The sequence below is a fragment of the Candidozyma duobushaemuli genome, assembly GCF_002926085.2.
Source record: "Candidozyma duobushaemuli strain B09383 chromosome Unknown B_B09383, whole genome shotgun sequence".
In the NCBI taxonomy this organism is placed as follows: domain Eukaryota; kingdom Fungi; phylum Ascomycota; class Pichiomycetes; order Serinales; family Metschnikowiaceae; genus Candidozyma; species Candidozyma duobushaemuli.
The window spans coordinates 336,694-359,699 of record NW_020289895.1 but is presented as its reverse complement, the minus strand read 5'-3'; the positions used below and the strand labels follow the sequence as shown (position 1 = coordinate 359,699).

The 23,006-nt window shown below is 49.2% G+C and overlaps 4 protein-coding genes across 4 annotated transcripts; 2 read left to right on the top strand and 2 right to left on the bottom strand. All coding sequences in view use genetic code 12, as the record gives it.

Annotated features, from left to right (window-relative positions):
* Positions 1–427: 427 nt before the first annotated feature.
* On the top strand, positions 428–2,302 carry CXQ87_001665 (uncharacterized protein; the record flags this gene model as incomplete). Its single annotated transcript, XM_025480199.1, has 1 exon — positions 428–2,302. The coding sequence occupies one exon, from the start codon at positions 428–430 to the stop codon at positions 2,300–2,302; it is 1,875 nt and encodes a 624-aa protein (XP_025334499.1).
* Positions 2,303–2,871: 569 nt separating this feature from the next.
* Positions 2,872–12,258, bottom strand: CXQ87_001664 (uncharacterized protein; the record flags this gene model as incomplete). The annotated part of the gene is made up of 2 exons (XM_025480198.1): positions 2,872–10,898; positions 10,944–12,258. 2 exons carry the CDS (start codon positions 12,256–12,258, stop codon positions 2,872–2,874), a joined length of 9,342 nt encoding a protein of 3,113 aa, XP_025334498.1.
* Positions 12,259–16,872: 4,614 nt separating this feature from the next.
* CXQ87_001663 (uncharacterized protein) lies at positions 16,873–18,234 on the bottom strand (the record flags this gene model as incomplete). The annotated part of the gene is made up of 1 exon (XM_025480197.1): positions 16,873–18,234. The coding sequence occupies one exon, from the start codon at positions 18,232–18,234 to the stop codon at positions 16,873–16,875; it is 1,362 nt and encodes a 453-aa protein (XP_025334497.1).
* A 2,025-nt stretch (positions 18,235–20,259) lies between these two features.
* CXQ87_001662 (OPT family small oligopeptide transporter) lies at positions 20,260–22,917 on the top strand (the record flags this gene model as incomplete). The annotated part of the gene is made up of 1 exon (XM_025480196.1): positions 20,260–22,917. One exon carries the CDS (start codon positions 20,260–20,262, stop codon positions 22,915–22,917), a length of 2,658 nt encoding a protein of 885 aa, XP_025334496.1.
* Between the last annotated feature and the right edge of the window lie 89 nt (positions 22,918–23,006).

The following is a 23,006-nucleotide window of genomic DNA, read 5'->3' as shown; positions in this document are numbered from 1 at the left end:
TGGCCCACCAAGACACGGCCCGTTTCGGCCAAAACGGCTTTTTTCAAAAAACTGAAAAAATTCACCGCCAAAACACCCCAGCCCAAGCCATTGGCCAAAAATCACCGCACAATTCCCACCACAACCACCCCAAAACGTCACCACCCCTGGGTTCTGGCCCCACCGCCTCGATCGCGAATCGCGACTTTTGGCGTTTTGCAGCCTCCATAAACACTCCCACCTTAATCCCAAAACAGTCCACGTTCCTCACCTTTAAGCCCAGATTGCCCCTGCTGCCGGCAGTGCCTGCTTCGCCTGCTCTCGCCATATCGGCCCTCGCGTTCGGAGCTTCCAGGCTTCGCCGCAACCCCTGTAGAAAAATGGCTGCAAAAAGTATAAAGCTGCCCTGCTGCCTCCCCTCCACCATCTCCAGTCCTCCACCACTGCCATGCTTTCTGCGTTTGTCCTTCTTTCCCTAGCACTCACCTGCGATGCCCTCACGTTGCCTGCCAGCCAGGACACCGTGGGGTTTTCTGAAAATACGTGGAACGGCAACCTGGTGACCTCTCTGTCCACAGACGACTATGCTGGATACACTGCCGACCGCTTTGGCGGGGCCCAGGCTGGCCCTGCCTCCCAGGAGGCTCTGACTTCGAGCTCCCAGGCATTCCAGGAGCCTGCTATCCAGACTAGCTCTAGCTCTCTGGAGCCTGCTTTCGAGACTAGCTCTAGCTCTCCGGAGCCTGCTTTCCAGACTAGCTCTAGCTCTCCGGAGCCTGCTTTCCAGACTAGCTCTAGCTCTCCGGAGCCTGCTTTCCAGACTAGCTCCCTGGAGCCAGCTTTCCCAACCAGCTCTGAACAGTCTTCCCCGGAAGTGGCTGCTTCTTCGGGAACTTCGTCCATTTGGGCGTCCCAGACCTCCGCCGGTCCTTCGGAAATCAACTCCTCCAGAGCCTCGCTTCCATGGGAATCTCCGCTGTCGGAGCTTCAGGCTGCTTCTGCTGCTCCAGAGGCTGAACTGTCGGCGCCATTTGGGTCTGAGTCTTCTGCCGCTGAGTCGTCTGTCGCTGAGTCTTCTGCCGCTGAGTCTTCTGCCGCTGAGTCTTCTGCCGCTGAGTCTTCTGCCGCTGAGTCTTCTGCCGCTGAGTCTTCTGCCGCTGAGTCTTCTGCCGCTGAGTCTTCTGCCGCTGAGTCTTCTGCCGCTGAGTCTTCTGCTGAGTCTTCATCCCAGCCTGAGGCATCTGAATCCGCTCAATCCTCTGAGCCAATCGAGTCCTCCGTCGAGTCCTCCGTCGAGTCCTCCGTTGAGTCCTCCATTGAGCCTTCTGAGTCTGCCTACTCTGAGCCAGCTTCAAGCGCCTCCGCTGTTCCCTCAGATATCCCCTCTGCGGTTGCTTCTTCTGCGGCTTCTTCTGCGGTTGCTTCTTCAACTGAGGCCGCCTCCACCTCCGCTCCGGCTTCTCTGGCAGAAGCCAGCTTTTCTTCTCTCTCCAACTCCACCGTGGAATCCACGCTTCTCACCACCAGACTCGTCACCTTGTCTGCCGAAAACGGCCCCACCACCGTCTACACCACCGAAGTCGTCACGGAGGTTGTCACTGTGGGCGGCAGCGGAAACGGCGGTGACGAAAACGGAGATAACACCCAGAACAGCGCTCCCCAGGTCACCACGGATGTCCAGACCACCACCGATGCCGATGGTACTGAGGAAACCACCGTTGAGGTGACCACCCTCGTGACGGAAGCTGCCGAGGCCACCGGCGGGTCAGGCAGTGGCGGTGATGGAAATTCTGGAAATGGTTCTGGAAATGGTTCTGGTTCTGGAAACGGCAATGGCTCTGGTTCTGGAAATGGTTCGGGTTCTGGAAACGGCAATGGCTCTGGTTCTGGAAATTCTGGAAATTCTGGTAACGGTTCCGGAAATTCTGGTAACGGCTCTGGTAACGGCTCTGGAAATGGTAACGGCTCTGGCTCTGAAAACGGCAATGGCTCTGGCTCTGAAAACGGCTCTGGCTCTGGCCCTGACGGTGAAGACGACTCCAACGACCAGACCACCCTGACCGTCCTCTACACCGTCACCGTCGACAGCCCCTCCTCCTCAGAAACTCCAGTTTTGCCCTCTTCGCCAGGCCAGGGCGGCTACGGAAGCAACAGCACTGTTTCGCTGGACTCGTCCCTGCCTTTCACTTCTTTGTCTGGAAACAGCAGTGACTCGTACTCTACTGCTGCCTCCAACTCCTCCACGCTTTTGAGCGGAGTCCAGCTTCCACAGCTGTCCACGTTCCTTCTGGTGACCTCCAGCGCCACCCCCTCCGGTTTTTAGTCGAATCTTATAGAGTTTAAAGAGTTGTAGTGTGATGCGTTGATGAACTTGGGGAAAGTTTAGTTTATGGTATTAAATTGTGGTTTCTAAGAGTGCATTGTTGGAAGAATGTGAATAGAAAAGAAGTAGTCACTTGGTTCCGATGTCTTGATGTTTTTTGAAGTAACGGTATGGATTGATGAAGAGGGAAGTCAGAGGCCGTTTGGCAAGTAATAGGGACGGCTAATTTTTCTGGCTTTTCTTCGTTTTTGTTGAATCCCCGAAATACCTTTTTATTTATTTATTTAATTTTTTTTTTTTTTTTTTTCTTTATTCATGTTTGTATGAATTTCGATATATCTATTTCCCGTGGAAAATTCACCGTATGTTCTCACGTTTTACCTCGAGATACAGAAAATTCACAAGAATTCAAAAAGTGTACCTATTTGCAAAAACGTCCAAAACCAACAAATCAAAAACCCTACATTCACATAAATAAAATATTAATTGGGTATAAAGCGAAATCATAAACGAAGAAATAAATCCCAGAAAATCATGTAGAACGAAAGAAAGCATGGTGAAGTTCACCTCTAAGCGATAGCGAAAAATGCAAGTGGGAGCAACCATTTGAGGCTCACCCTTGGAACGGAGGCAGCGGCCTCGTAAGCAGACACAGTAGCTTCTGGCTCACTGCTGCTGAAAGAAGTGTAGATAGACTCGAAAGTGTTGTAGCCACTAGATGTCTTGGAAGATGCAACACCCTCAGTGACACCATTGCTCTCAGTGACACCGGCAGCGTTAGACTCGGTGAAGGCAGTACCCTCTGGAGCTGGACCTTGTGCTTCTGGCGAAGCCGTAGTAGGCTCAGTGGCATCTCCAGAAACGGTAGTAGAGCCTGCCTCGGAGGTAACAGCAGCAGGTGTTTGGACAGGAGTGTCAGCAGGAGCCTCGGCGGCAGTTGTACCATCAACGGCAGTCTCCGCTGGAGCGGTTGTGCCTTCAGAAGTCTCAGCTGGAGCAGCCTCAGTGGTCTCGATAGACACAGACTCGCCTGCAATAGTAGACTTACCTGGAGCATCGGTCACACCAGGAGCAGAAGACTCAGGACAGATGGAGGTGTAATAAGTCACAGTACCGTGGACAGTGCTCTTGTGGATGGCAGCAGTCACGGTGGATTCAGCTCCTTCTTCATCGGTGGAAACGAAAGTGGTGGTCACTGGTGGAACGGAGGTGACTGTGGTCAACTCGCCGTCAGAGTCGGTGGTCTCACAGACAACAACAGTATTGGTGATAGTTTCGCCGTTGACGTCAGTGGTGACGACTGTGGTGGTCTCACTTGATGGAGAGGCGTCGGTGACGTAATCAGAAGTAGACGTGGTCAACTCACCGTTGGAGTCGGTAGTCTCGCAAACAACAACGGTCTTGGTTATGGTCTCTCCGTTGACATCGGTGGTGACAACTGCAGTGGTGTACTCGCTGGATGGAGAGCTGCCATAAGCAGAAGTGGAAGTTGTCAAGGAGCCCTCAGAATCAGTTGTCACGACAGCAACACCAGATTCAGTGGTGACACTACCGTCAGAGCCTGAAGATGTCCAGGTCGTTGGGTAGCTCGTCAAGGCTGGGGTCTCGTTGGGGTATTCTGAGGTGAACGAGGTCAACTCGCCCTCTGAATCAGTGGTGACAATAACCACACCGGAGTCGGTAACAACGTCACCATTATCTTCGGTAGTAGTCCAAGTAGTTGGGAAACTGGTCAAGCCCGGAGTAACCTCAGGGAATGCAGAAGTGGTTGTCATCAACTGGCCGTCAGAGTCAGTAGTGACAATAACCACTCCGGATTCGGTCACTGGGCTGCCATCGGAGTCCGTAGTCCAGGTGCTGATGTAGGAAGTAGGAGCAATGGAGTTAGGGAATTCAGAAGTGGTGGTGGTGAGCGAACCTTCGGAATCGGTGGTGACGATCACAACACCGGATTCAGTAACTGGGTTGCCGTTGGAGTCAGTGGTAGTCCAAGTAGTAGTAAGCTCGGTAGTGCCAGATTCAGGGAACTCTGAAGTAGTAGTCGTCAAAGCACCATCAGAGTCGGTTGTAACAATGACAACACCGGACTCAGTCACTGGGTTTCCATCAGCATTGGTGGTGGTCCAAGTTGTAGTGAACTCGGTCTCACCAGCACCAGGGAACTTAGAGGTTGTAGTAGTCAAAGCTCCGTCAGAGTTAGTGGTCACGATAACAACACCAGAATCGGTCTCCACATTACCATTTGCACCAGTTGTCGTCCAGGTCGTGGTGACATCAGTTTGACCGGGTTGGCCGAATTGAGAAGTGGTTGTAGTCAAGGAGCCCTCAGAGTCAGTGGTGACGATAACAACGCCTGATTCAGTGACAGGGTTACCATTGGCGTCGGTGGAAGTCCAGGTAGTGGTGTACTCGCTTTCAGCTTCACCAGGAAACAACGAAGTAGAGGTAGTCACAGCACCGTCGGAATCGGTAGTGACAATGACAACACCGGAATCAGTCACTGGGTTTCCATCAGCATCAGTAGTAGTCCAGGTAGTAGTTAACTCGGTTGGACCAGAGCCAGGGAACTGCGAGGTCGAAGTTGTCAATGCTCCGTCAGAATCAGTAGTAACGACAACAACACCAGATTCGGTAACTGGTTTACCATTGCTGTCAGTAGTGGTCCAAGTGGTGGTAACCTGAGTTGCACCTGAATCAGGGAACTGAGAAGTGGTAGTGGTGAAAGCACCGTCAGAATCAGTGGTAACAATCACGACTCCAGATTCGGTCACTGGGTTACCACTAGCATCGGTGGTCGTCCAGGTGGTGGTGTAGTCAGTAACGTCAGGGAACTCGGAGGTACTTGTGGTCAAGGAACCGTCGGAATCGGTAGTCACGATCACAACACCGGACTCGGTCACTGGGTTTCCATTGGGATCGGTGGTAGTCCAGGTGGTAGTGAACTCAGTTGGGCCGGAGTCAGGGAATTGAGATGTAGTAGTCGTCAATGAACCTGCGGAGTCGGTAGTGACGATGACAACACCGGACTCAGTAACTGGATTTCCGTTGGAGTCAGTGGTAGTCCATGTAGTGGTGAACTCAGTTGGGCCAGAAGCAGGGAACTCTGAAGTAGTGGTGGTCAATGAACCTGCGGAGTCGGTAGTGACGATGACAACACCGGACTCAGTCACTGGGTTTCCATTAGTATCCGTAGCAGTCCAAGTTGTTGTGTACTCTGTGACATCACCAGATTCTTGAGAACCAAACTCAGAAGTAGTTGTGGTCAATGAGCCATCCGAGTCGGTGGTCACAATAATCACACCAGAGTCGGTAGCTAGGTTACCGTCAGCATCCGTGGTCGTCCAGGTAGTGGTGTAAGTGGTCAATGGAGCACCAGAGGAGGCAGCATCAGGGTACTGAGAAGTAGTGGTGGTCAAGACACCAGCGGAATCAGTGTCAACGATGACCACACCAGATTCAGTAGCAGGGTTTCCATCGGAGTCGGTGGTAGTCCATGTGGTGGTGTAAGTCGTCTGTGCTGCAGCCAAAGTGGAAGTTGTTGTAGTCAAAGATCCATTGTCATCCTCAGTCACTATCACAACACCGGAGTCGGTCACAGGGTCACCGTTTGCGTCAGTAGTAGTCCAGGTTGTGGCGAAAGTGGTGTATGGTGGTGAGATCACAGAAGTGGTGGTTGACAAAGCACCATCCGAGTCTGTAGTCACAATAACCACACCAGTGTCAGTCTCTGGGTTACCATTGGCATCAGTGGTAGTGAAGGTAGTGGTGAAGGTGGTGTAACCTGGGGCTTCAGAGCTAGATGCCTCGGCCGAAATGACAGAAGTAGTTGTGGTCAAAGCACCATCGGCATCAGTCGTAACAATCACAACACCGGAATCAGTTTCCTCGTTTCCGTTGGCGTCATTTGTTGTCCAGGTTGTAGTGAACGTAGTGAAAGCCTCTGGAATAATCGAGGTAGAGGTAGTCAAGGAGCCATTTTCATCTGTAGTGATAACGACAACACCAGACTCAGTGACAGGGTTACCGTCAGCATCTGTGGATGTGAAGGTGGTTGTGTAAGTGGTCCATGGAGCTGGGATCGTAGATGTAGTGGTTGTCAATGCTCCGTCGGCATCAGTAGTAACAATCACAACACCAGATTCAGTTTCAGCATCACCATTGTCATCAGTAGTTGTCCAGGTAGTAGTGTAAGTGCCTGGAGCGATGATGGAGGTGGTGGTAGACAAAGCGCCATTCGAGTCAGTAGTCACAATCACAATACCAGAGTCTGTTTCAGGGTCGCCATTAGCGTTCGTGGTAGTAAAAGTGGTAGTAAAAGTGGTGAATGGAGGATTTTCGAAAGATGAAGCGGAGGCAGAAACCTCAGGGACAAATGCAGATGTAGTGGTCGTCAAGGCACCATTCTGATCAGTCGTCACGATCACCAAACCAGAATCAGTCTCGATATTGCCATCAGCGTCAGTAGAAGTCCAGGTAGTTGTGAATGTGGTGTATGGTGGTGGAATCACAGAAGTCGTGGTCAAAAGAGAACCATCTGAATCAGTGGTCACCACGACAACACCAGAGTCGGTGACTGGGTTACCTTCAGCATCGGTAGTAGTAAATGTCGTAGTGTAGGTAGTGTAAGGTGGCTCAATTGTGGAGGTTGTAGTTGCAAGAGAACCGTCCGAATTAGTAGTTACAATCACGACACCAGACTCGGTTACTGGAGATCCATTTCCATCATCCGTAGTCCAGGTAGTGGTGAAAGTAGTAAATGGCTCAGGAATAATGGAAGTGCTAGTAGTCAACGATCCATTCTCGTCGGTAGTCACAACAACCACACCGCTTTCAGTCTCAGGGTTACCACTGGCATCGGTCGTAGTAAATGTCGTGGTAAATGTGGTGTATGGTGGAGGAATCACCGATGTTGTAGTGGTCAACGATCCATTTTCATCAGAAGTCACAATGACAACGCCAGATTCAGTCTCTGGATTACCTTCGGCATCCGTAGTGGTGAAAGTAGTGGTAAAGGTTGTGTAAGGTGGTGGAATGACTGAAGTAGTAGTAGTCAACGCACCATCAGTACCTGTGGTAACGATGACGACACCTGACTCCGTTTCTGGATTGCCACTAGCATCAGTATTCGTAAAGGTAGTGGTGAAGGTGGTGTATGGTGGGGGAATAACCGAAGTAGTTGTTGTTAAAGAACCGTTTTCGTCAGTAGTTACAATAACCACACCCGACTCGGTTTCTGGGTTACCACTTGCATCGGTGGTAGTGAACGTAGTCGTGAAAGTGGTGTAGGGTGGTGGGATAACAGAAGTGGTAGTAGTCAATGCACCATCGGAACCAGTAGTCACGATTACAACACCGCTTTCGGTCTCTGGATTGCCACTAGCATCAGTAGTGGTGAAAGTACTAGTGAAAGTGGTGTATGGAGGAGGAATGATCGAGGTAGTGGTGGTCAAAGAGCCATTCTCGTCCGTTGTAACAACCACGACACCAGATTCGGTCTCAAAGTTACCACTAGCATCAGTATTAGTAAAGGTGGTGGTGAAGGTGGTGTATGGAGGAGGGATGGTAGAAGTAGTGGTGGACAAAGCACCGTCAGAGTCAGTAGTGACGATGATCACGCCTGAAGCAGTCTCTGGATTACCGTCAGCATTCTCTGTAGTCCATGTGGAAGTGAAGGTGGTGAATGGCTGAGGAATGATCGAAGTAGTGGTGGTCAACGATCCGTTATCGTCAGTTGTCACAATGACGACGCCAGAATCAGTCTCTGGGTTTCCTTCACCATTGGTTGTAGTGAAAGTCGTTGTGAACGTAGTGAATGGCTGAGGGATGATCGACGTAGTTGTAGTCAAAGCACCCTCGGAATCGGTAGTCACAACAACCACGCCGCTTTCAGTCTCAGGGTTTCCACTTGCATCGGTAGTGGTGAAAGTGGTAGTGAAGGTGGTGTAGGGTGGGGGAATGATCGAAGTGGTCGTAGTCAAGGCTCCATCAGAACCGGTTGTCACAATAACGACACCTGACTCGGTCTCTGGGTTTCCACTGGCATCAGCCGTGGTGAAAGTGGTAGTGAACGTAGTAAATGGTTGTGGAATAACTGAAGTAGTCGTGGTCAACGAGCCGTTTTCATCAGTAGTCACAATAACGACGCCCGATTCAGTCTCGGGATTCCCGCTAGCGTCAGTAGTAGTGAAGGTAGTCGTGAATGTGGTGAAAGGCTGAGGAATGACCGAGGTACTGGTTGTCAACGAGCCGTTTTCATCAGCCGTGACCACCACAACACCGCTTTCAGTTTCAGGGTCACCACTGGCATCGGTAGTTGTGAATGTTGTCGTAAATGTAGTGAATGGTTGAGGAATCACTGACGTGGCAGTCGTCAAAGAGCCATTCTCATCAGTCGTAACAATCACGACACCTGATTCGGTCTCTGGATTGCCACTAGCATCGGTGGTAGTGAATGTAGTGGTGAAGGTGGTAAATGGCTGAGGAATAACAGAAGTTGTAGTAGTCAAAGCACCATCAGAACCTGTCGTGACAATCACGACACCACTTTCAGTTTCTGGGTTTCCACTAGCATCAGTAGTTGTAAATGTCGTGGTGAAGGTAGTGAATGGCTGAGGAATCACCGAAGTAGTGGTTGTCAACGAGCCATTCTCATCGGTAGTGACAATCACGACGCCTGATTCAGTTTCTGGAATTCCACTAGCGTCAGTCGTGGTAAATGTTGTAGTGAAAGTGGTATATGGTGGTGGAATCACAGACGTAGTGGTCGTTAATGCACCATCAGTACCTGTTGTAACAATCACCACGCCAGATTCGGTTTCGGGATTTCCACTGGCGTCCGATGTAGTAAAGCTGGTCGTATAAGTGGTGTATGGTGGTGGGATAACGGAGGTAGTTGTCGTCAACGATCCGTTCTCATCGGTAGTTACAACAACCACCCCACTCTCAGTCTCTGAGTTACCCTCAGCATCCGTAGTAGTGAAGGTGGTGGTAAATGTTGTGTATGGTGGTGGAATAACGGATGTCGTTGTAGTCAAAGCACCATCCGTACCTGTTGACACAATTACGACACCACTCTCAGTCTCAGGGTTACCGCTGGCGTCAGTAGTGGTGAAAGTGGTTGTGAAAGTGGTGTATGGTGGAGGGATGACCGAAGTAGTAGTAGTCAAGGAACCGCTCTCATCTGTGGTCACAATCACAACACCGCTTTCAGTCTCTGGATTGCCGCTAGCATCAGTGGTGGTGAAGGTGGTAGTGAACGTAGTGTATGGTGGAGGAATCACAGAGGTTGTGGTAGTCAAACCACCATCGGTACCTGTAGTCACAATTACCACGCCCGATTCTGTTTCTGGGTTTCCATCAGCACCATCTGTTGTCCAGGTAGTCGTGAAAGTGGTGTAAGGAGGAGGGATCACCGAAGTGGTGGTCGTCAATGCACCGTCAGAGCCAGTAGTCACAACCACAACACCGGATTCAGTTTCTGGATTACCGTCCGCATCCGTAGTGGTGAATGTGGTGGTAAAGGTGGTGAAAGGCTGAGGAATCAACGAGGTACTGGTAGTCAAAGATCCGTTCTCGTCAGTAGTCACAACCACCACACCACTCTCAGTCTCGGGGTTTCCGCTTGCATCTGTTGTAGTGAAGGTGGTGGTGAAAGTGGTGTATGGCTGGGGAATTACTGAAGTAGTAGTAGTCAAAGCACCGTTCTCGTCACTAGTCACAATCACAACTCCAGAGTCAGTCTCACTGTCACCATCAGCGTTTGTGGTGGTCCAGGTGCTCGTGTATGTGGTGTATGGGGGAGGAATGACCGACGTGGTGGTGGTCAAAGCACCGTCGGAGCCGGTGGTGACAACGACAACACCCGATTCGGTCTCTGGGTTACCACTAGCGTCGGTTGTGGTGAACGTGGTGGTGTAGGTAGTGTAGGGAGGAGGAATCACCGACGTTGTCGTGGTCAAGGACCCGTTTTCGTCGGTGGTGACAATCACAACGCCCGAGTCGGTCACCTCGCTGCCATCAGTGCCCGAAGTCCACGTCGTGGTGAAGGTGGTATATGGAGGTGGGATGACGGAGGTGGTGGTTGTGAGCGAGCCAGCCGAGTTTGTGGTGACGATGACGACGCCGGACTCCGTGGAGGGGTTTCCGTCGGAGTCTGTGGTGGTCCAGGTGGACGTGAATTCAGTGGGTCTACCAAACTCCGAAGTGGTGGTGGTCAAACTGCCATCCGAGTCGGTAGTGACAATCACCACACCCGATTCCGTCACGGGGTTGCCTTCAGAATCGGTGCTGGTCCACGTAGAAGTGTACTCTGTGGGTCCCTCGTACGGAAACTCCGAGGTCGACGTGGTCAAGGCTCCGTCGGAGTCGGTGGTGACTACAACAACGCCGCTTTCCGTGACGGTGTTGCCATTGGCATCGGTGGTAGTCCAGGTGGAGGTGAAGCTGGTGTATGGATTGGGTGAAACGGAGGTGGAGGTTGTCCAGGAGCCGTCCGAGTCGGTCGTCACCACGACAAGTCCAGATTCTGTGGAAACGCTGCCGTCAGAAGCCGTGGTGGTCCATGTGGTGGAGAAATCAGAAAAGTCTGGGGTAGTAGCTGAGCTTTCTGGCGCGGTGCTTGATGCAGCAGTGCTAGACGCACTGGGGTTAGAAGTTGAAACTGTGGATTCAGCAACGGAGCTACTGGAGGCAGGAGAGCTGGAGCTGGAAGCAACAGAACTGGAACTAGCAGGAGTTGAGCTTGAAGGAATTGAGCTTGAGGGAGCTGAGCTTGAAGCAATTGAGCTCGAATCTGGAGCTGAGCTTGAAGGAATTGATGAAGGAGCTGAGCTAGAAGCTGGAATTGAGCTGGCAGGAGTCGAGCTGGCAGGAGTCGAACTGGAAGATGAACTGGAAGACGAACTGGAAGACGAACTGGAACTGGAAATCACAGTGCTGGAGGAGCTCTGGGTGGACGACGATGGCAAGGCCGTCGTGGTGGGCTCAGGGAAATCCTCACAGTAACAGATCCGGGGCACCGTGCCCGGGTAGGCGCCAGAGTAGGAGATTCGGGTGCCAGCGCCGAAAACACCGTTGGTGGAGAATCCCAGGGACGAGTAGCCCGTACCAATGTTGAAGGCAATCTTGAAGATACCCAAGAAGAAGGAAAGCGTCAAGGTGCTGCCCGAGTAGCTCCACGAGGTGAAACCGGTGCTGACACGGAGAGTGTTGCCGTCACCAAAACCAACCACATTGTACGTCTTGGTACCGGTGAGACTCTGCGACAAACCAAGCACCGACAATTGCGCCGTGTCGGACGAAAGGTAGATGGTCTGGGCCTTGTCGACGTTCCATGGGCTGATAAGAAGCAGAAGCAGCGCATCGTCCATGACGTTGATACATCCAGAGCCGCCAATGCTGGTGGTTTGCAGCCAGCTCAAACGCTCAAGACAGATGGTACCGTCGTTGGTGATGGAGCCGAGCGCCTGGGTAATGGTCACCGTGGAGGCGGAGCCGGAGTTCTGACTAAGGTAGATTTTACCCGAGTTCAGCCACAGTGTGGCCGAGCCTAGGGTGATTGGAGAAAGCAACGAGTGTCCGCTGATACCAAGCCACATGTCACCGGTGTTGGAGAAAGTGGAGACGGAGTTCAAATTGTAGGTGCTCACGATGCTGGATCTCAAGGAGTTGAAGGCGAGATCTCCGCTGTTTCTGATCAGACCCAGCGCGATGGAGACGGACGCTGCCAAACCGTTTGCGGAGGTGACGTAAAAACCACCCTGGTTGTTCAAGTTGCCCGCAAGCACCGTGGCTGCGTTGTTTACGATGGAGTAGTAAACGCCTGGGTTTATTGTGAGCGATCCAATCAGCAAACTGATGGGGGAGACGCTCACGGTATCTTCTGTGATGGTCAATGCCCATACCGCAGCGAAGTAGTAGGCGGTTGCAAACCACGCACTGAAGCTGAATACTCTCATTGGGGTTGAGAAAAAAGGGAATCTGAGAGGCTGAAACGATGCTCTATATACTTGGGATGTGCCGTATAAGCGAACTAAGCAGGTGGGTTTCCCAAAGGGTTGCTGTGAGGGCCTGGCGAAATACCGCCGGTGGTGAAATGCATAAGCGACATGTGCGCTGCACGGATGTGGCGCACGGGGACGCGCGTACTGCATATATGCGCCCTGCTCCACGTACCCCCATGCGCGGCCGATCCTCCGCGGGCAGCTCTTTGCTGTCTTGAGAGAGCATCTACAGGTTGCTGAGGGTCTAGTTGTGCTTCCGAGTTTTAGGATACCGGGCGCCAATGTGCGTATCACGCCAGAGGATGTTAAAGCCGAAAGGGTGCTCCTGCACGTCCTCGTAAATTTGCAAAGCGAAGCTTCGCGAAACAATGCTTTTTCCGGCGCCCCGCCGACCCGAGGAAAGTGCCATTGTCCTGGAGGTCCTAAACCTAGGCCGTGCGTTGGCCACGGGTTTTAGTTACTTCCCATTTTTTGCAATGGTCAGTCATGGTGAAATTGCCCTCTCCACAGCTTGGTACCTCCCCTCCAGCGATGTTTGCTCCTAGATTACTCCCCTTACATGATCGCTACGATATAGGTGTGTGCGTGGCGTGGATTAGTGAAACACATGGTGAGCTCAAGCGGGACTCTCCGGTACATCCAAGGCAATTCAGAGCCGCCGCAGCCACCTTCCATTTTGGAATCCATTTCTTTTAGTTTCCTGTCGGTTGCCAGCTGTGGCAGTTGCACAACGAGAAAGCAGGCAACTCTCTCTTTGCCGGGTTACATACGCTTGGCGTTTCTTCCCCAGGTCGGAGTCGTGGGTGGTTCCGGATTTAATCTTTCAAAACCGAGCGAGACTGAGCGAGACTGAGCGAGACTGAGCGAGACTGAGCGAGACTGAGCGAGACTGAGCGAAGATGAGGCTGCGATCTGCGCTGCCATGCTGATCAATGGGGCCCATTGTGACCGTCCACTAGCCTGACAAATCCGACGGAAAGCCACCGGCAACCAGGCAGTTTTCGTCACATCTTCCAAGCTTTCCAGCCGTTTTCTTTTGCTTTCTGCCCGCAGTCATCCAGACTCGCCAGCTTTTGCATGCGTTATTTACCGCTTCTCTGGAGCCGCTTGGTTCTGGAGCCGCTTCTGGGATTCGCTATCATTACGATCCGCCCGCCGCGTCTCGGTTTAAAGGCTCGCTTGGATGCCGCCTCGCTTGGCCAGCGAGGAGCAACGGCTCTGTCAACCCACAGGCCTCGATGGGGAAGGCGTGGTACATTTCCGAAACACCCTGGCCGCCGTTGGATGCACAGAAGCAATAAGCGAGATGGCAGCGAAACATCTTGCAATAAGTGTAAACTAAGCTTCTGCAAATTCAAGGTTTGGGGGCCCCTGACCACAAAGCAAGCTAAGGCCACAAAACAGCGCCGAAGCTGCACCAGGCTTCTTCTCGCGCGCCTCCATGCACTGGGGCAGTTTCCAGAAACGCATCTCGCTTTTTTTTTTTTTTTTTTTTTTTTTTTTTTTTGACTGTCTCGCAAACGCCTCGAGAGGTTCCAATCCGGCAGCTTCACCTGGGCGTCCCTTGTGGCGGCTCGCTGAAGCGGGCCTTTTCCACTGAACGTCCGTCATTGTCAACCTCCCAATCTCTCTCAATTCCTCATCTTTTCAACTTCCCAATTCCCCGAATTCCTTCTACGCACCACGCCCCAAGCCCCACTGGCTTGGCGGCGATCGCTGCCTGGTGGTATTTTTTCGTGCTGATCACTGCGCTTTGGCAGGCCTGGGAAAAAAATACGGCCACTGAAACTGAGGCCTCGCCGGTGCATGCTGCCGCAGAAATTATTTCTCAGGAATTGGCAACCTGGGGAAGCTACAAATTTGTCAATCGTCAATTCCGGAGTTTTCAATCGTTAATTGTCAACTGTCAATTGCCAATTAGCCACTCGGCTAAACCGACCGCCGCTCCGCTTTTCCAACCGGCTCTACGAAACCTCCTACTTCATGACCTGCTGCATCGCTATGCTATTTTGGGACGGAGCCGTGGATGGCTCGGAGCATCTCGTCGGCATTACGAACAATGGCCTCGGCATTTAGAGTGAAGCGGCTGGGCCTTTTGTCATCTCGTTGATTCTACTGCTGGACTTCCATGGCTTGAATCTCGCAGCCATACCATTCTCCTCCCAAATTCTCCCTTTTCTCTTGTTCTTTTTTTTTTGTTAAATTCATCTGATTAGATGGAAAACCTTGTTCTTTTTTTTTTTGTTGATGTTCTGTCACTGGTATTCCTTGATTCTGGCTCGCTTGATTCACCCGATTCACCTTTCTTCCACTTGTGGCTTCTACTATTTTGAATGGGCTTTTTCTGCCTCGCCCGCGTTTTTGCACCCATTTTTCACAATCCTCGCGGAGTTCTAGAAACCTAAGCCCGGAAAAGGGATTCTTCGAAAAAGGAGAAATAATTTTTTCTGGAGAAAAGCCTCACAGATCATCTTCCAAAATTCAGCGTGAGAGCTACTGAACCTGAGGCATCTCTCGAACCCATCCCAGAGAACAATGCAAAAGTGTTCCGTGCATTGCCTGTTCCGTTCCTACAGTCAAAATTCACCTCTCAAGCGCATCGTGGACGTATTTTCCGCGGATAAATCTAAATATCCTGGTCTGGTGGCCTAGGCGGAGGTAACTAGTATTATTTTTCTGGCTCATGCGCTTCCGATGACATTGCAGTGGTTCTGCAGTGACAGTCACAATGCCTCGAATGGCCTTTTGTTAAAAGGAGCAGCATGCACGGCATACATGCATTACCGCCGGCCAATTCCACATGATTCACGTCCAGAGGGTCCCATTTCGATAGTTGTCTCTGTGGTGCGGCGGTGCTATTATTGTATCGAAACGCCCTGTATTGCATTTGTCTTTCGGAGAACCAAAATAATGAACTTCGATCAACTTACCTGTATTCAGACCCTTTGGGCACCAAGCAAGAAAAGTGATTCAGTACCTGTGGAGTCAGAAGGATTATGAGCTTCCTACCGGTTCCCACGGCGATATTAATGGAAAGAGAGATACCCATATTGAATTGAGGAGGGCTTTACCTCTTTCCAATTGCGTATTTGTTAAACCATCTCGTTTGTCTGCATGGGAGTATGGAGTCTATCATTTTCAAGAGAGATATATGTTTTAAGTATGTTGGGAAGGTTTAAGAATTGGGATTTACAAACGTCCCATGCGACCACAAGAGGTATATAATTTCCCTTTTCCCTGCCGCTCAGTCAAATATGAAAGATTGTCAACTTTCAGAAAGGATACTAGAAATACAATTTCGACACTGCACGATATACCTCTGGAGGTGTGGAATGCGATACGAACTGAAAAGCTAGCTACCCTATGCTTCACTTACATCTGACAAAATTCCATTCCCCAGCTGATCCTTTCTGTCTCTGGAGATGGTGGATGTATCAGCATGATGAATAAATTTGCTGGTTGACATCAGCCAAAACCTCGTGGGTGAAAACTATAGGTAGAGAAACAGCAAGCCACTGCTCTAAGAAGTCACCAAATCGCAGGTGTGAATCATATTCAACATACTCATCAAAATTATTGAGTCTGGACATTTCACAATTTTACCCCAAGGCTGTCAAAACCCTCGACACACTGCCAAGGTGGAAAGTGCTTTAACCGCGGTGCATTATCAAAATCATTTGTGTATACCATTTTTGCCGCCGAACTTCGCTAATGTCACGGATCACCAGCCATTGGTAAAGCTGCCATGCCCCGCCTCGTGTTCCCAAAAAGACACGAGCTTCCTTTTTTGAACATTCCTTAACCATTCACTTCTCTCGACTAAGCTGTCAAATGAAATATGGTGTTTCTCTTGAACATTGATTTGGCTTTTTGAGCTCAACTTTGCCTTTGTCTCAGGCGATGAAGTAAAGGACTGGGCCTTCTGAAGGGTCATCATGAGTCAAAAATGCTTTGAAAAAGGCTTCATTTCTAGGAAAGCAATGAAAGCTCGTAAAACCAGGGGAAGTAATAAAGGTACTAGTGAATGGTATACTAAGAGGCAAACTGTCACTGGTGATTAAGAAGACAAAAATTTGCTCGTTTTGGAATCGAGTTTACGAATGTGTGTTATGGTTCGACACTACTCAGATTCCCGCATAAGCTTGATGCGAGGATGATGAAGACTCAGAACAACGCCACAATGAAAGAACAACGATGTCCAAATTGAGGTTTATTCCTTTTCAGACTCATCCATCAGTAGCCACATCAGAGGTTTGAGGTACTTACGACTTCAATTGCTCATTTGAATATATCAAAGGGTATTCAATGGACTACTTGATATGAGAACAATCAATGAGACCATAGCCATGAAGTAAAAAGGACCAACAGTCGAGGCTCTTGATTTGTGGTATATAATGTGATAAGAGTTGCCAGTGGAATACCCAACGCTGATTTACTTTCAAGTTTCGCATGGAAAATTGAAGGTAATTTTTTCTTTTGTGTCCTTTGTGAAGAATATACCGCTGTCCTCTTTATCGTATTATAGATTTTTCAAACTTACCAACCGAAAAGCTATTTTGTGGCATAGTCTCATGGGGTGACCTGCTGATTGTCCTCATCGCTCAAGTCGTCTAGTTCAAAGTTGTCGACGTCGTTGGCAGATATGTTTGCATAACCATCAAACTTAGTGAGCTCACCGTTCTCGTCGTAACCAACGAGTCTCAAGTACAACGTTAGAAGCATCTGCATCCACAAATAGATCATAAATCCAGCGCCGCTTACCACCAAAACGTAGGACGAGTGGTCGGCCCCGAGATCATGGACGAGATTGAGCTGCTCCTCATTGGCTGACATGAAGAGAATTCCCGAGAGCACCAAACTGAAGGGAGGAATATGCTGGAACGCAAGGATCTTCCCTGTGTCACTTGCGCCATTGTCTTTGAGCAAAAAGCAAATCTCTATAATTCTCGACAAGCCGCCCGACATAAGCACAAGACCAAAGAGACCGTGCACTTTTGTAGAGATCACCAAATGCTGCGAATGTTCAGACATGGCCCAGCCGGTGTAAATCAAGAGCAAAGCAGGAACGACGGATCTTGTGTTGTCTTTACGAGAAAGCCACATGCCTAGAAGACCTCCACACCACCAGATGATTCCCATGGAGGTGTGCTGGTAATCGCCGTGATTCCACTCCTCTCTTCCCCACCTGTGCTCTGTGAAAGTGTTCACGATACCCCAAAGGCACATGATCGAGGAGTCATAGAATTCCTGACTTTTCACATTGGGATCACCATTGAGCCTGCGGTGGTTTCTGATCCATGGCACCATGAGCACCCATGCCAATACGAAGCCGTATAGAATGAAGGAAGACCCCATTATGCCGTGTGCAATGCACTGGCCCGTGGCTTTACCATAGCAAAACCCAAAAAGAGCCACGGGAGCCATACATACACGAACCCAGCCGGTCAATGTAGATGTAAAAGCCAAAGTCTTGTAAGCACGAATGGCCACTCTCGACGGGGTCAGGTAGGCGGTTTCAGCCTTCTGTGGCCAGAACTTGTTCATCACGATGTTGGAGCCATTGATCAAAGTCCCAAGAAACACGGTAACACCAAGCTCCCAGGTCAAAAACCACCCTGTTCCTTTGGAAGTTCTGTTCTCATGGTTGTCCACATTATCGGGAAACTCCAAAAACAACGACTCAAAAAGCGAATATGCAAAAGCAATGATGTGAAACACCGAAGCCAAGTGGAAAACCTCGGCGAAAGCCAAAACCGAAGAGATCGACGGGAGGATCAAGAGCAAGAACAAGGTGAGAATCCAATGGAACGTTTTGGAGCCGGCATTGACCGGGTGGAACTCCACCTTCTCACCCATATCCATGTCCATGCCGTCCGCCAAGGCTAACGCCGTGACTAGCAATAAGGCAACGGATTTTCTAACATAAGACATTGGTGTTCTTTGGTTAAGTGGTAGGATTGAAAACCGAGCCTCCGAGATGTAAGGGTGTGGGTCCGGTTCGGTTATACAGAGCTTTTGGAAAATAAGAGAAGGAGAAGACATGCTTTAAAGTGACAATAATCAGGTGATTTGAAATTGGAGATTGAATTATTGGGTTGAATTTGAAAATTGGATTTTGGCAGGCGTGTGCTCTTTAGTGGTAGAATAGCGCTCCATTTCTCTCTGTGGTACAATGCGTAGAACAAAAGGGCCCACAAGGACAAGTCAGCAGTAGATTCCAGAAAGAAGGAAACTTTTTTAGAATGGGCAAAATTGAAGGAGAATTTTCACTGTTAATCGGAAAGCATTCCATGTCGACAGCTGCGTCTCATGCCTTTTACACAAGGCGCTGCTTAAGTTACGAAATCGCCAGGTTTTCAAAAATTGAAATAAGTTGCCCAATTTTGATGACACAAAAGCTTCCCCCACCCAAAAACAGGCGAATCAAAAAATGGTCTCAGGTATGGAGTGGCTCGTGCGGCGCTATCTATTGGGCGACTATGAGGCTTAGAAGGCGATAAGGTATGGCTATGAGTCGCTAAAAGAAGCTCACGTACGAGCTACGAAAAGTAATTTCAGTCAAAAATTTACACACCATGACGCCACGAAAAATGACGACATCAGCCGATCAGACAAGTGCTGCTTTTTCCCCATCTGTAGACCATGCTTACGGCGAAATAGCAAACAGAGATATCACCTCTTTGTGAGCGATTATCAAACAAATCATCGACAAGATCGCCTGCTATTTCGATAGACCTGATGGCATATTAGCCCGCCGCCAGTGAGTCAATCTTGCCGACTGAGCTTTTTATCTCACCGTGAAACACCACAAAACTCTGTTCAGTGATTTAGTTGGGAAAAAAAATTGAAACAAGTAGTTCATTAAATTTCCTCAGCTTCCTTCGAAATACAGTAAAAAAAAAAAACCACTCAGCATAGTCGGCCCGAATGCATAGAACAACCGCTAAGGCACCCTTGGAGCCGTGCTACCAGAGGCATGCAGCCATATGATCTTATCAGGGCGTTATTTAGGCGATTGCACCAAAGCATGTTTTTGGCGCTTACGTCAAATGTGACCTGGTAGCCGAAAAAGGCGGCCTGGTGCTGGCGATTAAGTTATGATGCGTCTGATAAAGACAGAGAGCGAAAGAAATTATGGATAGAATCAGGCAACTTCAGTTGAAATTGAAAATCTCCGATTATCCATGAACTATGGCCATTGTTCGGTGCGTTTTCTGACATATTATTTGAGGGCTTGGCGAGAGGACGATATCGCATATGACAGATTATGGACCCTCCGATAAGACTCGCGGCTATAGTTACCGCTGATGCCGCTGAAGTCCTACTTTTTTTCTGGGCGTCTCCCAAATGGAAATTTTGTGTAACCTTTCCATCCAAGAAAATATTTTGACAGGTACTTTTCTTGAGTTAGGGTCCTCCTTTGGCTTCCGACGTTTGATGTCGTCTCATTTGCGCTGACGAAATTTGAAATACTACCAACGTCGCTCTCGAGAACTCACAACTTTATCGGAATTACAATTCCACAACCGCACGGCCGCTAGAATGAAGCCGCATGGTGATAATTCCGATGGTCTTCTGGTGGCGTTTAGGCGCCTTTGCATATTTCCACACCCCAATCAAGGTGGTTACCATCCATGCAGATTTGCAACCGCTGCTGTTCTGGTGGCTGTCTTGGCGATCAAGATCTGATCTGAACTGCTTGGGCGAGCCGGTGCCCAGGATATTTAATATTGAGCCAAAATCTGACGACTCCAACGTTTAATTCTGCTCCAAATACCTCGTTCTAACTTTGTTTTTATACTCGAGCCGGCTCATGCGGAGTTCGACGGGGTTTGTGAAATGTAGCTGATAACGAACGCCTCAGCGGCCGCTCACGCTTATCTGATACAGCGTTTGCTGAAAACGATAAATAGCACCTCTGTAGCCCACCATTTCCAACGTAAACCAACTCACACCATGGCAGAGAAACTAAATGCTCTTGCCAGCATTAGAAGCGGTGGAATGGATAATGCCCAAGACCATGAAGCTGATCTCAACGCCATCACCTCCAACCCATTATCAATGGGAGATGTGGCTGAGAACTTCACCACCGATCAAAAATTCTACATCTTGAAGCGTCTTGGTTACAACCATCTCAATGACCTCGATGACTTGCCTGTGGAGGCTGTTTTTATGTTGGAAAAGATTGCAACTTTAGACATCAACGAGGCTGTCGAGATTCTCAAGGAGTCGGTCGATGCCTTCGATGGGGATATGAACGTCGAACAAGACACAATTCAGCTCATTGAGCATTTGCTTGCCTTTCATGACGACGGCAGAATCCCTTCTACCAAAGAGAAACTCACTCAAGCTTTCGATAAGTCCGACTTGAAGCAAACGGAATACTCTCTTGATGAGAGCTCCGACAACTTTTCAGAAGGAGGTGAGATTTTCGACTGGGAGTTGCAGACCAAAACCGAAGCTGGTATCATCGGTTTTTGGTCCATCTATCCGGAGGTCAGATCGGTGACCCAGCCTTTCGATGACCCATCCGTCCCTTGTGAAACCTTCCGTGTCTACTTTTTGGGCCTTCTCTGGACGATCATTGGATCCTTCATCATCCAATTCTTTTCCGAAAGATTTCCCAGTATTACGTTACCCACCTCCGTTGTCCAGCTCTTCTTTTTTCCATGCGGTAAACTCATGGAGTATGCGCTCCCTGCTTGGGACGTCAAGATCTGGAAGTGGAAGTTCAACTTGAACCCTGGACCATGGAGCAATAAAGAGCAAATGTTGGCCACTCTTTGCTATTCTGTCAGTGGTGGTGCCATTTACGTCTCGTGGAACTTTCACAATCTTATGTTGGACAACTACTATGGTGTCAAATGGGTCGATTTTGGCTACCAGGTGCTTTTGACCTTAGCAACCAATTTCATGGGCTTTGGGATTGCTGGTATTGTCAGAAAATTTGTCATCTACCCTGTCAACTGTCTCTGGCCCAGTATCTTGCCAACAATCGCACTTAACAGAGCCTTGTGCCAACCAGAGAAAAAGAGTAAGATCAACGGTTGGACCATCTCCAGTTTTTCATTCTTCATGGCAACGTTCTGGGGCTCCTTCCTTTGGTTCTGGGTTCCAAACTATTTGTTTGGAGCGCTCAGCACCTTCAATTGGCTCACTTGGATTGCTCCTGACAACTTCAACTTGGCTGTGGTGACGGGCTCTCAAACCGGTTTGGGAATTAATCCAGTTCCAACTTTCGACTGGAATATCTTAAACTATATGGGCCCCTTGAATATTCCATTCTTCAGTTATGTCAACAACTACATTGGCATGGTTATTGCTATGTTCTGTATCATTGGTGTTTGGTATTCCAACTACAAATGGACTGGATTTCTTCCAATCAATTCAAACTCCTTGTTCACAAACACAGGAGAACGGTACCATGTTACTGCTATTTTGAATGAGAACTCGCTTCTTGACGACGAGAAATACCAAAAGGTCGGCCCTCCATTTTACTCTGCTGCCAATCTCGTTCTCTATGGAGCGTTCTTTGCCCTTTATCCATTCACAGTGTTCTACACATTCATCATGAACTTCAAGCAGATAAAGCATGCTTCCAAGGGCTTTTTTAAGATGTTCAAGCACTGGAAAACTTCAACCTACGATGGCTTCAATGATCCTTTCAGCAGATGCATGACCAGATACAAGGAGGTTCCAGAGTGGTGCTTCACCATCATCTTGATTATCTCTATTGTGCTTGCCATTTTGGCTGCCAAGCTTTACCCATCTGATGCTCCAGTGTGGACAATTTTCTTTGCTTTGGGTATCAACTTCGTGTTCTTGATTCCACTTTGCATTGTTTACGCCACCACCGGAAGTTCGTTCGGACTCAATGTGCTTGTCGAACTTATAGTTGGTTATGCTATGCCAGGTAACGGTTTGGGCTTGAACTTTGTGAAGGCTTTGGGTTATGTCATCGATGGACAGGCTGAAAACTACATCACCAACCAAAAGCAAGCTCATTACTTGAAGATTGCCCCAAGAGCAATTTTCCGCATCCAAATGATTTCGATGTTTGTTCATTGTTTTGTCGCTTTGGGAACGTTCAACTTGCAGATTAGAACCATTGCAAATTACTGCAGTCCTCATCAAGATCAAAAGTTCACTTGTCCTTCGGCAACCACGTTTTACTCTGCTTCTGTGTTGTGGGGTGTCATTGGTCCTAAGAAGGTTTTTGGTGGTCTTTATCCAGTGTTGCAGTGGTGCTTCCTTATCGGATTCTTGTTGGTGTTCCCATGTGTACTTCTCAAGAAGTACTTCAGTCACTACAAGGCTGTTAGGTACTTCCACCCAGTTCTTATTATCATGGGTTTCCTTAACTGGGCACCATACAACTTATCCTACTACACTGGTGGATTGTACTTGTCCATTGCCTTCATGTACTATCTTAGAACTAAGAAACAGGCATGGTGGACCAAGTACAACTATATTCTCTCCGGTGGTTTAAGTGGTGGTGTTGCATTTTCCGCTATCATTATTTTCTTCGCTGTCCAATACCACCCAAGTACATTGACTGGTGGGGAAACAATGTCAACGACAATGGACTTGATGCGATCGGACCCACAAGATTGAATGCCACCTTGGATGCACCAGAAGGCTATTTTGGCCCTAGATTTGGCAATTTCCCATAAATGCCGCTCTCATAGACTGCCTATGCTGTT